Source organism: Acinonyx jubatus, chromosome F2 (assembly GCF_027475565.1).
Source record: "Acinonyx jubatus isolate Ajub_Pintada_27869175 chromosome F2, VMU_Ajub_asm_v1.0, whole genome shotgun sequence".
In the NCBI taxonomy this organism is placed as follows: domain Eukaryota; kingdom Metazoa; phylum Chordata; class Mammalia; order Carnivora; family Felidae; genus Acinonyx; species Acinonyx jubatus.
The window spans coordinates 10,723,816-10,735,953 of record NC_069394.1 but is presented as its reverse complement, the minus strand read 5'-3'; the positions used below and the strand labels follow the sequence as shown (position 1 = coordinate 10,735,953).

General features: G+C 42.1%; 1 protein-coding gene and 1 non-coding gene across 4 annotated transcripts in view; one reads left to right on the top strand and one right to left on the bottom strand.

The window, feature by feature from the left end:
* Nucleotides 1-12,138, bottom strand: part of ADCY8 (adenylate cyclase 8) — a 221,055-nt gene that overhangs the window by 58,826 nt on the left and 150,091 nt on the right. For all 3 annotated transcript variants that reach the window (XM_027063898.2, XM_027063895.2, XM_027063896.2), the window contains one exon: nucleotides 10,547-10,647. In XM_027063898.2, the coding sequence (XP_026919699.1) occupies nucleotides 10,547-10,647 (101 nt within the window). The remainder of the gene's footprint in view (nucleotides 1-10,546; nucleotides 10,648-12,138) is intronic.
* Nucleotides 7,813-7,918, top strand: LOC113600730 (U6 spliceosomal RNA). The gene has a single exon (XR_003421841.1). It is a non-coding gene; the product is annotated as a U6 spliceosomal RNA (small nuclear RNA).

Here is a 12,138-nt window from a genome sequence, read left to right as displayed (position 1 = left end):
TCTTCCTTCCTTTCCTTCCTTCCTTCCTTCCTTCCTTCTTTCCTTCCTTTCCTTCCTTCTTTCCTTCCTCCCTTCCTTTCCTTCCCTCCCTCCCTCCCTCCCTCCCTTTTTCTTTTCTAACCTTCCTCTCTTGCTTGCATATTTTCTCTTTCCCCTTCCTTCCTTCCTTCCCTCTTCCCCCAACCTCGCCCGCCTCCTGTCTGTCCTCCACCTCCTCATCACCATGCATGTAGACTGAGATACACTGTTCTATAATCACAAAAGATATTTTCTGTTCTTTCCTCAGTTTGCCCACTGGGAGAGGAACATCTGCGTGCATGTGGAAATTACAGCAAAGTGCCGAGCAAGCACTGTCTTTGCCAGGGTCCGTGCAATTTTGCTTTGGGGGCTGGGAATTAGCTTCGGTCACATGAGCAAGGATGGTCTCCTCTGCTAAAAAGTCCATAATGGAAGAAATGCAAAGTGAAAGGCACCTGCCATCTGTTGAGTCGTGAAGAATCAAGCAGAAACAAAATGAGTTGGAGAGGAAACGAGCACATTAATGAAAGCTTGTGCCCTGCCTGGGGCAAAGGGACCCCTCAATCCCCACCACACGTGGACCGTCTGGTCAGAGCTCAACTTGGAATTTTTCTTCACTGTCAGTTTTTTTCTCTTCGCTGTGCAAGTGGGCTTGGGGCGCTGGCTGGTGTTTCAGTTAGCAACGCAGAGTCAGGGACTCCCACCGGCCAGCAGGTGCACCCGGATCCAGGTCTCTTCCCATCAAGCCAGGAGCCAGGCGTGGGGGCTGGCTCACCTTCCTTGGTCGCGGCACTTGGGAAGGGAGCCTGCCCAGGCCACGGGAAGTGCCACACCAGTTCCCTTGTGGCACGACCCTTTCTGCCGTGGTGCCAGCCCAGATGCTCAGCCCCATCCTGGGCTCCTCTCTGTCTCCCACCCCCCTGGCCCCCACCAGTCCACCTCTGCCCTGTCTAGCAAGTTCTTCCTCTCTACTCCATTTCTCACCCAGAGTTTTGTAGGTACCTCCAACTGGTCTTCCCAACGACAGGCCATTCCTCCTATTCATTTTCAGTGTTAGTGCGATCCTTCTAAACACAAAGCCGACCATAGCGCTTTGATTAAAACACTTCGATAATGTCTTCTCTGCCAACCAGTTACAATTCCTCAGCAAGGCTTGCAAACCCTTCACCTCCTTCTCAGTCCTCTCCTGGGACCCAGCCAGCTCCATCAGGAGGCAGCTGAGATGACAGTCACCTCCTCTGGAAAGCCTGCCTTGATCCGTTTGCTTTACCTCACCCCTACACATCCTCTTCCACCTTACCCTTGCCTATCATAAGAGTCTTTGCACCATATTCTAGCTTTTCAGCTAATTGCCTCCCTCCATCCCCCCTTCATGATGACAGGGAGCAGGACTGTGTACCTCCCGGGTCCGGCACAAATGGACACATAAAAGATGTTTGTTGGGAATGTCAACACCCAGTGCTCCAGGAGTCAGGAGGGAGCATGAACCAGATAGGGCCCTTCTCGGCTCCCACACCTCCCCTGACTGCAGTGAAGAGGAGAGTCCGGGAAGTTTGGGTGAATCTGGCAAGACCCTGCCATCACTCACAGCTCACCACCCTGAGACCATCCCTGAGACCCTGGGCCCTACATGGTTCTTGGGGAGTCAGGAAACCCACCTCCTTATGGCATTCCCTGGTACCTTTCCTGATTCATTCGTTGATGTAGAATTGATATGAATGTACATTCATATATGTAGAAAATACATGTACACGGTCTGTACATCATCTATATGCATAGCATAGACATATCTACATATGGATCTATCTATATATAGCATATAAGTAGCTATATATATGACATATACATCTAGACGTATGCATATATTTTCATTATTTATCTCCTACCGCTAGACTATAAGATCCAGGAGAACATATTTTTGGGGTCTTTTGGTCTTTTTTTGTTCACTGATCTATTCCCAGCATCTAACACAGGTCTGGCTCATAATAGGCATTCAATTTAGCAGAGGTACATAGTCTTTCCTTCTCTCTCTCTCAAAGCTTTTTTTTTTTTAATTGTAAAATGAAGCATACAGAAACCACACTGAAGTATAGCTTCGTTAGTTATTATAACGTGTCTGCCTTTGTAATGACCACTGAGTCCCTGAAACAGAACTCTGCAGGGCAGTCTGAAAGCCCATTCCTAGGCCCAGTTATCACCCTCTCTTTCAACACCAATCACTTTTCCTTTTCTTTACAGTTTTATCATCTACCATTAGACATTATAGTTTAATCCTGGCCACTTTTAAATTAAATTTGCTTTATCTTTTTTTTTTTTTTAATTTTTTTTTCAACGTTTATTTATTTTTGGGACAGAGAGAGACAGAGCATGAACGGGGGAGGGGCAGAGAGAGAGGGAGACACAGAATCAGAAACAGGCTCCAGGCTCTGAGCCATCAGCCCAGAGCCCGACGCGGGGCTCGAACTCACGGACCGCGAGATCGTGACCTGGCTGAAGTCGGACGCTTAACCGACTGCGCCACCCAGGCGCCCCAAATTTGCTTTATCTTTTAAGTCTTGAAAAAAAATCTACAGATTCTCTCTTTATCCCTTTATTTTCCTTACAATTTATTTATTGAAGAATACATTACCTTTGACCAATAGCATTTCCCACTGCCTGGATTTTTTTGCATACTCGTTGAGCAGACTTCATCCTCCATGATTCTTGCAAATCGGAAGCTGGATTCAACGGCTTGATCACTTAGGCTCAATCCCTTCGGTAAGATTATAGATGTGTTGTGTTCTTCCATCAGGAGACATGGTTGTCTCTGCTTCTGTGCAGTTCCTAGATCCATGAAGTCATTGGGGTGTTGGAAAACGGTGATATTTTAATTCTATAATTTCTTTAAAAATTATTGGCCCAGGGGCGCCTGGGTGGCGCAGTCGGTTAAGCATCCGACTTCAGCCAGGTCACTATCTCGCGGTCCGTGAGTTTGAGCCCCGCGTCGGGCTCTGGGCTGATGGCTCAGAGCCTGGAGCCTGTTTCTGATTCTGTGTCTCCCTCTCTCTCTGCCCCTCCCCCGTTCATGCTCTGTCTCTCTCTGTCCCAAAAATAAATAAACGTTGAAAAAAAAAATTATTGGCCTGAACAATTTGATGATGTTTCACCTACTATTGATGATGATGATTCACCTACAATTTGGTAATTTTGTGGTGCACTTCATGCAGGAAAGACAAAACAAAATTTTTCTTTCTTTTCTTTTCTTTTTTTTACTAGTTTCCAAGATAAACAATCAGTTCTCTATCATTTACCAATGGTTAGCAACTTTTAAAAAATGTCATTATAAACTTCTAAAGTTAAAAATAGTTGCCAGGTTTTCATTCAACATTTTAACAATTATCCGCCCCAAAGCTCCAATTATTCCCTTTTAGGACAGTGAAAGTTCTTCAATGTGGCTTCTGAGTCCTTTAGTGTGGCTCCTAAACTTGATGGCTTCCTTACTTTCTAGTAGGACAAGATGTTCCAGTCTACCTTGTGTATTTCTGGCGCCAGCCTTGGAATCACAAATATTTCCAAAAATTTTCTTAAAAACAAAAACTGGAGTATTATTTCAAGAGCACAGACTGGCCCCTCATGCTCATAAATACTGGGTGGGACATTCTTTCTAGGGCTTTCCATATTTGCATCTCCAATCCAGGAAACCACCTTCATTAAGTTGTCATATCTCCGTAGGCTCTACTCACAATTTCTTAGACTTCCTTTGCTTTAAATGACCTTGAGAGTTGTGAGGAGTACTGGCCAGGCATATTGTAGAATGTTTTTCAGTTGGAAGTCATCTGGTTTTTTTCATGATTAGGTTATGAGTTTTTGAAAGGAAGACCACAAAGGTTATGTGCCATTCTCATCACATCCCACCAACGTGATTTATCCCTATTGATTCGATGTTACCCTTCATCAACTGAGCCAGTATGTGTCCTGTTTTTTCATGCTTTCCCTCCATTCATACTGTACTCTTTGGAAGGAAGATACTTTTAGGATAGCCACACTCCCCCACAGGAGTAAGGAGTTAAACTCCACCTCCTTGAGGACAGAATAGCTACATAGAATATTTGGAATTTTTCTGAATGGGAGATTGTTCAATTCTTAATTTATTCACTCAATCACTTATTTCTATCAGTATGAATCCATTGATATTTATTTTGTATTTTGGGTTATAACCCAATTCTATTTTATTTATTTTCTTACTCAAGTTGTTTCAGCTTTGGCTCTGGGGAGTTTTTTCCAATTGTCCCCCATGCCCCTTTGGCATTCTCCCATCATTGTGTGTGTGTGTGTGTTAATACTTCCTTATTTTCTGGCCCTTGTCATCGTAATAGATATGTGTCGGTATAGCATTGTTGTTTTAATTTGCATTTCCCTAATGGAAAATTATATTGAGCATCTTTTCATATGCTTTTTTGACATCTGTTAATCTTCTTTGGTGAGGTGTCTGTTCAGATCTTTTGCGTATTTTAAAAACTGGGTTATTTGTTTTCTTACTGTTGAGTTTTAAGAGTTCTTTGTATATCTTGAATACGAGTCCTTTATCAGATATGCGAGTTATAACACTTTCTTCTAGTCTGTGGCTTGTGTTTTCACTCTCTGAACAGTGCTTTTCACCCAGCAGGATTTTAATTTCAATAAAACCCAACTTGTTAGTTTTCTCTTTCATGGATCATGATTCTGGTGTTAAATCTAAAAACTCCCAACCAATCCCAAGATCACCAATTTCTCCTAAGTTTTCTTCTGGCAGTTTTATACTTTGCATTTAGGTCTGTGAACCATTTGGAATCATTTTTTGTGAAGGATGTAAGGTTTGTGGTTCTTTTTTTTTTTTTTTTTTCATATGGGTGTCCAATGTTTCCAGTGCCATTTCTTGAAAAAATACTCTTCTTCCATTGAATTGACTTTGCACCTTGTCACAAACCAGTTAATTATATATATATATTAGTGTGAATCTATTTCTGGGCTCACTCTTCTGTTGAACTATGTGTCTATTCTTTCTTCAATGTCACACTTTCTTGATTACTGTAGCTTTATATTGTCTTAAAATTAGGTAGTGTGACTAATCTAGTTTTGTTGTTGTTGGGGTTTTTTTTTGTATTTTATTGATTATGCCACATCCTTTGCCTTCTCATATAAACTTCAGCATCAGTTTGTTGATATCTATAAAACAGCTTGCTAGGATTTTGAGTGATACCGTATTAAATCTATAGATCAACTTGGGAAGAACTGACATCTTAATAATATCAAGTCTTTCAACCCATGAGCATAGAATTTATTTAAATCTTTTTTGATTTATTTCATTGGTGTTTTTTTAGTTTCATACATACAGATACTGTACATAGGTTGTTAGATCCATACCCAGGGATGAATTTTTGGTGCTTTAAAAAATATTGTTTAACTTCGAATGCCAATTTTGAATTGCTTATATATGGCACAGCAATTGACTTTTGTGCATTGATCTCCTATGCTGTGACCTTGCTATACTTGGTCATGAATTTTAGGAGGGTGTTTTTTTTTTTTTTTTGATGGATTTTTTGGGATTTTCTACATAGAAAGTCACATCATTTGCAGATACACATAGTTTTATTTCTTCTTTTCTCATATGTATACGTTTTATTCCTTTTCATTGTCTTATTTTACTAGCAAGAATGTGTAACAGGATATTAAATAGTTGTAGTGAGATAGCACATTCTTATTAGTGATATTAGGGGGTAAGCCTCCAGTCTTTCACCACTTAGGATTCTTTGTAGACTGTATTTATTAAGGAACTTCCCTTATATTTCTGTCTTTTCTGAGAGTTTTTACTTTAAATGGGCATTGGATTTTGTCAAATGCTTTTTCTGTGTCAAATGAGGGATCATGTGATTTTTTTCTTCTTTAGCTTGTTGATATGGTGGATTACATCATTTGATTTTCAAATGTTGAACACACTTTGCCTATCTGGAATATATTCTACTTAGTCATGGTGTGTAATTGTTTTTATACATTGTTAGATTTGATCTGCTAATATTTCATTGAGAATTTTTACGTCCATGTTGATGAAAGATAATCATCTTTAGTTTTCCTTTATTTCAATGTCTTTACTAGATTTTGATATTAAGATAATGCTGGCCTCGTAAAATGAGTTAGGGACTGTTCCTTCCACTTCTAACTTATGGAAGAGGTTGTGTAGAATTGGTATTATTTTTTTCTTTAAATCTTTGGTAGAATTCACCAGTGAAACCATCTAGGTCTGGTGTTTCACTTTTTACTAAGTTTTAACATTATTGACTCCGTTTCTTTAATAGATATAGTGCTATTCAAGTTCACTTTTTCTTCTTGTGTGGATTTAGGTAGTTTGTGTCTCATTCCACAAGTTGGTATATTTCATCTCAGTTATCAAATTTGTGGGCATAGAGTTATATGTAATATTCTTTTATTATCACTTTAATGTCCATGGGATCTGTAGTGAAACCTTTCTTTCTCTTATGATATTGGTAACATGTGTGTGTGTGTGTGTGTGTGTGTGTGTGTGTGTGTCTACTTCTCTCTTCTGTTAACTTGGCAGGGGCCTATCGATTTTGTTGATATTTTCAGAGAACCAGATTTCTGTTTTGTTTTTTCTGTTGTTTTCCTGTTTTCGATTTCATTGATTTCTGCCCTAATTCGTATGATTTCTTGTCTTCTACTTTAGGTTTGAATTCTTCTTTCTCTGGTTTCCCAAGGGAGAACTTAGATGATTGATTTTAGATCTTTCTTTTGTGATACATGCATTTATTACTGTAAATTTCTGAGAACTACTTTGGCTGCATCTTACCAATTTTGCTAAATTGTATTTTCACTTTTATTTAGTTGAAAATATTTTAAAATCTCTCTTGAGATTTCTTTTCTGGCCCATGCGCTATTTATAAGTGTGTTATTTAACCTTCAAGTATTGGGCGGTTTTCCAGCCATCTTTCTGTTATTAATTTCTAGTTTAGCTCCACTGTGGTCTGAGAGCATACTTTGTATAATTTCTACTCTTTTAAATTTGGTGAAGTGTGGCCTATGGCCCAGAATGTACTCTAGGACATGTCCCATGTGAGCTTGGAAGACTGTATATTCCTTTGTTGAATGGACTAGTCTATCAAAGTTGATTAGCTAATGCTGGCTGACTGTTCAGGCTCTCTATGTCCTTAACACCGTCCCACCTGCTTCATCTAATTGTCCCTGATGCAGTGCTGAAGTCACCAACTGTAATAGATTTGTCTCTCCTTTTGGTTCTATCAGGTTTTGCTTCACATACTTTGACACTTTCTTCATAAATAGATACAAGACAGGACATCCGTATGGTTATGTCTTCTTCGAGAACTGATCTATCATTATGTAATGTCCTTCTTCACCTCTGATAATTCTCCTTGTTCTGAGTCTACTTTGACTGAACTTAATATAGTTACTACAGCTTTCTTTTGTAAGTGTTAGCATGGTATATCTTTCTCCATCCATTTACTTGTAACTGATTTGAGTTTTTATATTTGAAGCGAGTTCTTAAATGCTTAGGTCTTTTTTTTCCCCCACTTATTTTTCTCTCTGTATTTCAACTTGGGAGTTTCTATTGACCTATATACAGTCAAGCTCTCTGATTCTTTCCATGGCTTTGTTGAGTCTACTGATGAACCCATTCATGATTTCTGTTGCAGTGTTTTCATTTCTAGTATTTCTTTTGATTCTTTCTTAGAGCTTCTATCTACCTATACTGCCCATCTGTTCTTGCACGGTGTCTAATTTTTCTGCCGGAACACCAAATATACTGTGCTCGCTTCGGCAGCACGTTGCCTAAAACTGGAATGAAACACAGAAAACTGGCATGGCCCCATACGAGGATGAGACACAGATTTGTGAAGAGCCCTTGATATATTAAAAATAGTTATTTTAGGTTCTCTGATAACTTCAGCATCTTTGTCATGCCTGAGTCTGATTCTAATGATTGCTTGGTCTCTTCTTGCCTTTTGGAATGTCCTGTAATTTTCTGTGGAACACTGGTCATGTTGTGTCAGGTAAGAAAAATGGGGGTGAATGTATCTTTACTGTGAGGACTTAGGTAACTGTCTCTCAGAGGTGGGCTATGTTTAGTGTCTACGGTATGAGTATGTGTATGTGTATGTGTATGTATGGCCTGCTTCAAATTCCTCGTGTCCTTGTTTTTTGTCTCCCCTCTCGAACTGGGCTCCCCTGAGTACACCTCCTCAGAAAGAGTCTGTGTCTTGCAGCCCTTTCAGCCATAATCCACCATTAATGTTCTGGATTCTTGTCCATGTGGCATGAAGGCGTGGGGGAGGGGCCCTGAGAACACTTTTACTCTTCTTTCTGATGAAAAAAAATCCTTCCTTTTCACCTTCTGTTCCTCTTAAGGCATTCCTCGCCTTGTTTATGTGCTCTATGCTCTCTCTTGTTAAGTCTTTGTTTCCGAAATCTGTCTTGTCCTTTTTCTTCCTTTCCTGAGCGCTCTTGTCGAATGTCTAAGTTTTTCTAATTCTGGTTTAGGCTGTTATTTCATGTCTGGAACCGCATTAAGTGCTTCAATTCCTTTTGAAGGAGTAGGTTAAAGATTTGACATATGTTGCAAGCCTGTCTTTTTGGAGTGTTTTCATCAACTCTCAGGATATCGATCTACTTTTTTCCCTTTTTTCTTGTAACAGCAGGGCATGGGACTGCCACTAATATGTGTTGTTGCTCATTTTCGTGTCAAACTAACTTTGCTGAGCTTTTCGAAATAGGTGTGGTTTAGGAGAGATGATGATGATTATTATTATTATTTTAACTCTGGAGAGCTGTTTCTGTAGTTGATTTCCTGTGGCGTTCAAAAAAGTGATGGCTACATTCTCTTTCCACTTTCATAAGGACCCTATCTTTCTTTTTTTCCCTCTATAGTACGTATTGTGAGTAATCTTGATTCCCCTCCCAGAGATCCTTCCAAGGCACTCTCCTGGGAGGGAGATGGGGTGGTCAGTTTGGGGAGTTCCTCGTGTGTAACAGTTCGTGTTCTGCAGATTTGCTGTGGCCCTTTGCACTCCCTGGATGCCGGATTGGGCAAACCCTTCCTGCTTTCAGCTGCTCTCTCAATCTGGTCCATGACACTTCCCAGTAAATGGCCCCTCGTTGGTTCTACTGGGACTCCTTTCGTTCCCAGATATGACAGGTGCCTATTTGCTTGTTTCTGATTCCTCACACACAGACGCTGACGTCGCACCAATCCTGGGGCTATTGGGAGATTGTTGCTCCCCACTTCCATTTGGGAACTTATGGGGCACCTGCCTCACCTGTTTTGGCTGTAGTACAGTCCATGAGTATTTTGGTTCTGCTACCTAGCTGTTCAGACACGAGGGAATGTTGCCAGATTCAGAAATACACGCCCTCTGCCACCACCTTTCTCCTCCTCGTATCCCTGCCCATCCACAGACATCAAGCATGGCCATTCTCTGAGTGTCATTGCGCCCGAACACCTTTTATCACTGTGGACACAGCACCTGTGAGCTAGCTCATTCCTTTTTCAGCCATGGCGCCCACGATACCCTCGCAAAAACCTTTACTCTAGCCTCCCATGTGCCCACGACTCTGCAAACACAAGGGTTTCCGCACCTCTGTGCCTTTGCCAATGCTCTTTTTTAAGACTGGGAATCTTCCCCCACTCTTTCTATCTCATTCTCCTCAGCCCAAAATATTACTTTTTCTGCCAACTTTTCCTGAAACCATCTGCTCACAATGAATCGCTGATTTGGGTACATAGTAGGTAAGCAGTTAAAAGCACAGACTCTGTCTTTGGATTCAACTCCCAGTTCAGCCATTATATAGGTATGTGACCTTGGATATAGCCTCATCTACAAAATGGGAATCAGAGTGCGCCCTCGCTTACTGGTTGTCTTTGAGGCTTTGTGGAGACAACCCATGCAAAGGGTTGAACATTTTTCTGCCAGGAATACGTGCTCATTAACCGGACAGCCGGCATTAACGGCCTCAGTTCTCTCCTCTTTAAAATGGGGACAGCAGCAGTACCTACCTCACAGGGTGGCCATGAGGATTTTATGGGCTACTGCATGTGAAGTATTTGCAACAGTGACTGGCCACATATAGGTGTCTGCAGTGTTATTAAAGTGCCAACTTCGCTGGCCCAGGAAGCTATGATGATGCTATATCTATGAACAACAAAGAGGTCATTAACAAAGGGACAAGACCATGGGGAGGGAGGCTCTAATACTTACTTGCCGCATTCACGGGTGCAATGTCAAATAAGAGCGGGGCCTATTTTGATTTTGGTTGTGCTTTTTATTGCGACTGGGGAAAGACTCTTGCCTTGGTAGAGCAGGGAGATGATGCAGAGTAAGACAACCCGGACAGACACTGATAACCGGCCAACGTTTCCGTGTGGGTCCTGGATCCCGTTATCTTAAATTCTGAGCCTTTGAAAAGGTCAGCGGGCTGGCTCCAGGTGAGGGACCATCAACGCACAAAGACATTTCACCTGATAACTTAGTCCTTTCGTATTTACCTTGAAGAAGGAAGCAAACTTTGGATTGCCGTGATAAATAGGAGAACGATAAATGCACAGACCAAGTTTGACTTGAATACTTCGTCCCTCATTTGAGAATACTGTAATTAAAAAAAAAAAGGAGAATAAATTACTTTATAGCGAAGCTGGACTTCTGGACGAGTTAAGTTTTACCAGTGTTTGGAGTGGTGGGAAAACAGCAAGAAACAAGGCATTTAAACATTTTTTTTTAAAAAGCGGAGCCCACATCTTAATTAACCCTTCACCGAGTATTACGTCCATCCCTCCCTCCAACCTCCCAGCGAGAGCCCAGAAGTGAACGCAATTCCCTTTGCAGCAAAAAGGAACGGGAAGGGACTCTGCACGTTTCTCCTGCTCTCCTTCCTCCGAACTAACGTCACCTTAACAAAACAGAAGCGCACACATCCATAAACGTCGCAAATCAAATTCGCATGGACCCTCTTCATGAGTAAACTTGAGTCATTGAAGGGTCTCGCTCTATTTTGTGTTAGGTTTGGAACACACGGAACGGTTTCGCCTGAGTCTTCCTGCCTCCTTTTTCATGGGAACTATTAAAAAATAAGGTCACAGAATCTTAGAGGGGAGAGCAGCCTAAGAGAGTTCCGGTAAGGGCAAGCCCTCTCATTCCACACAGGGAAACCCAACGGATTGACCAGCATGCTCAATGCCCTTCTGTTGTCTGAGGGAGGAGGCCCCGGCGAACGGTGCCAACTTGATTTTGATGATCCGGAGTGCCCCGTAATTTCACTGTCCAGCCTCAAAAGCTTCTGGAAGGTCAACACTGAATGTGAACTTGCCTCAGTCCTGCCTAGTTTCCGGAACCGTCTTGGAGTCACTAAATGAAGAAGCATCCAATTCCTTCAGGAGGAGGAAAGGATTTTCAAAACTGAAGACGACCTTAAAATTAGCCTCAAGCAAGCCCCTCATTTTCCCTAACAGCCAGAGAGGGCGCGAACAGACAGCTAAGCCTGGCTTTGGAACTTTGTCATCCTTGATTCGAATTTCACAGTGACTCCGTAGAGGAAACAAATGAACAGAACCGTTGCAACACCTCAGGCTCCACGTCCCCAGCACCAAGAGACGATCTGGGCGAGGTTGATGAAACAGTATCAGTCCAACTTGTGGGACTGCTGGCGACAATCGACAGTTACCCGAGTTTTATTCTTCGCCTACATCCTGGTGTGGCCCGGGGTTTAGGCTGACCTGAGTGCTCAGTGTTACGGCCAGGACGTGGGAAAGTCAGTGTCCTGTAGCTGGAGCTCTCCAGGGGGGGAAGCACAACATTGCGCAGAGACCGCACATTCTCTGCGGTTTCAGGACAATGCTTTTTCTGCTCCCTAGTCCTGAGGCCTCTGTCTGCATGCTGACAACCTGCTTGGTATCTGGAGGGGAACCTGGAATATTCCCCCAAAGGATCACGACATGCCATCTTCACTCCCGATAAAACAACAGACAATCCGTATCACCAGGGGCTGCAAAGAGCGTTACCTAGGACCGGGGCACAGGCACAGAGAGGCATGCCCACACACACCAGCTGGGAGATCAGTAAGTTAGCCACAGAACAGTTAATT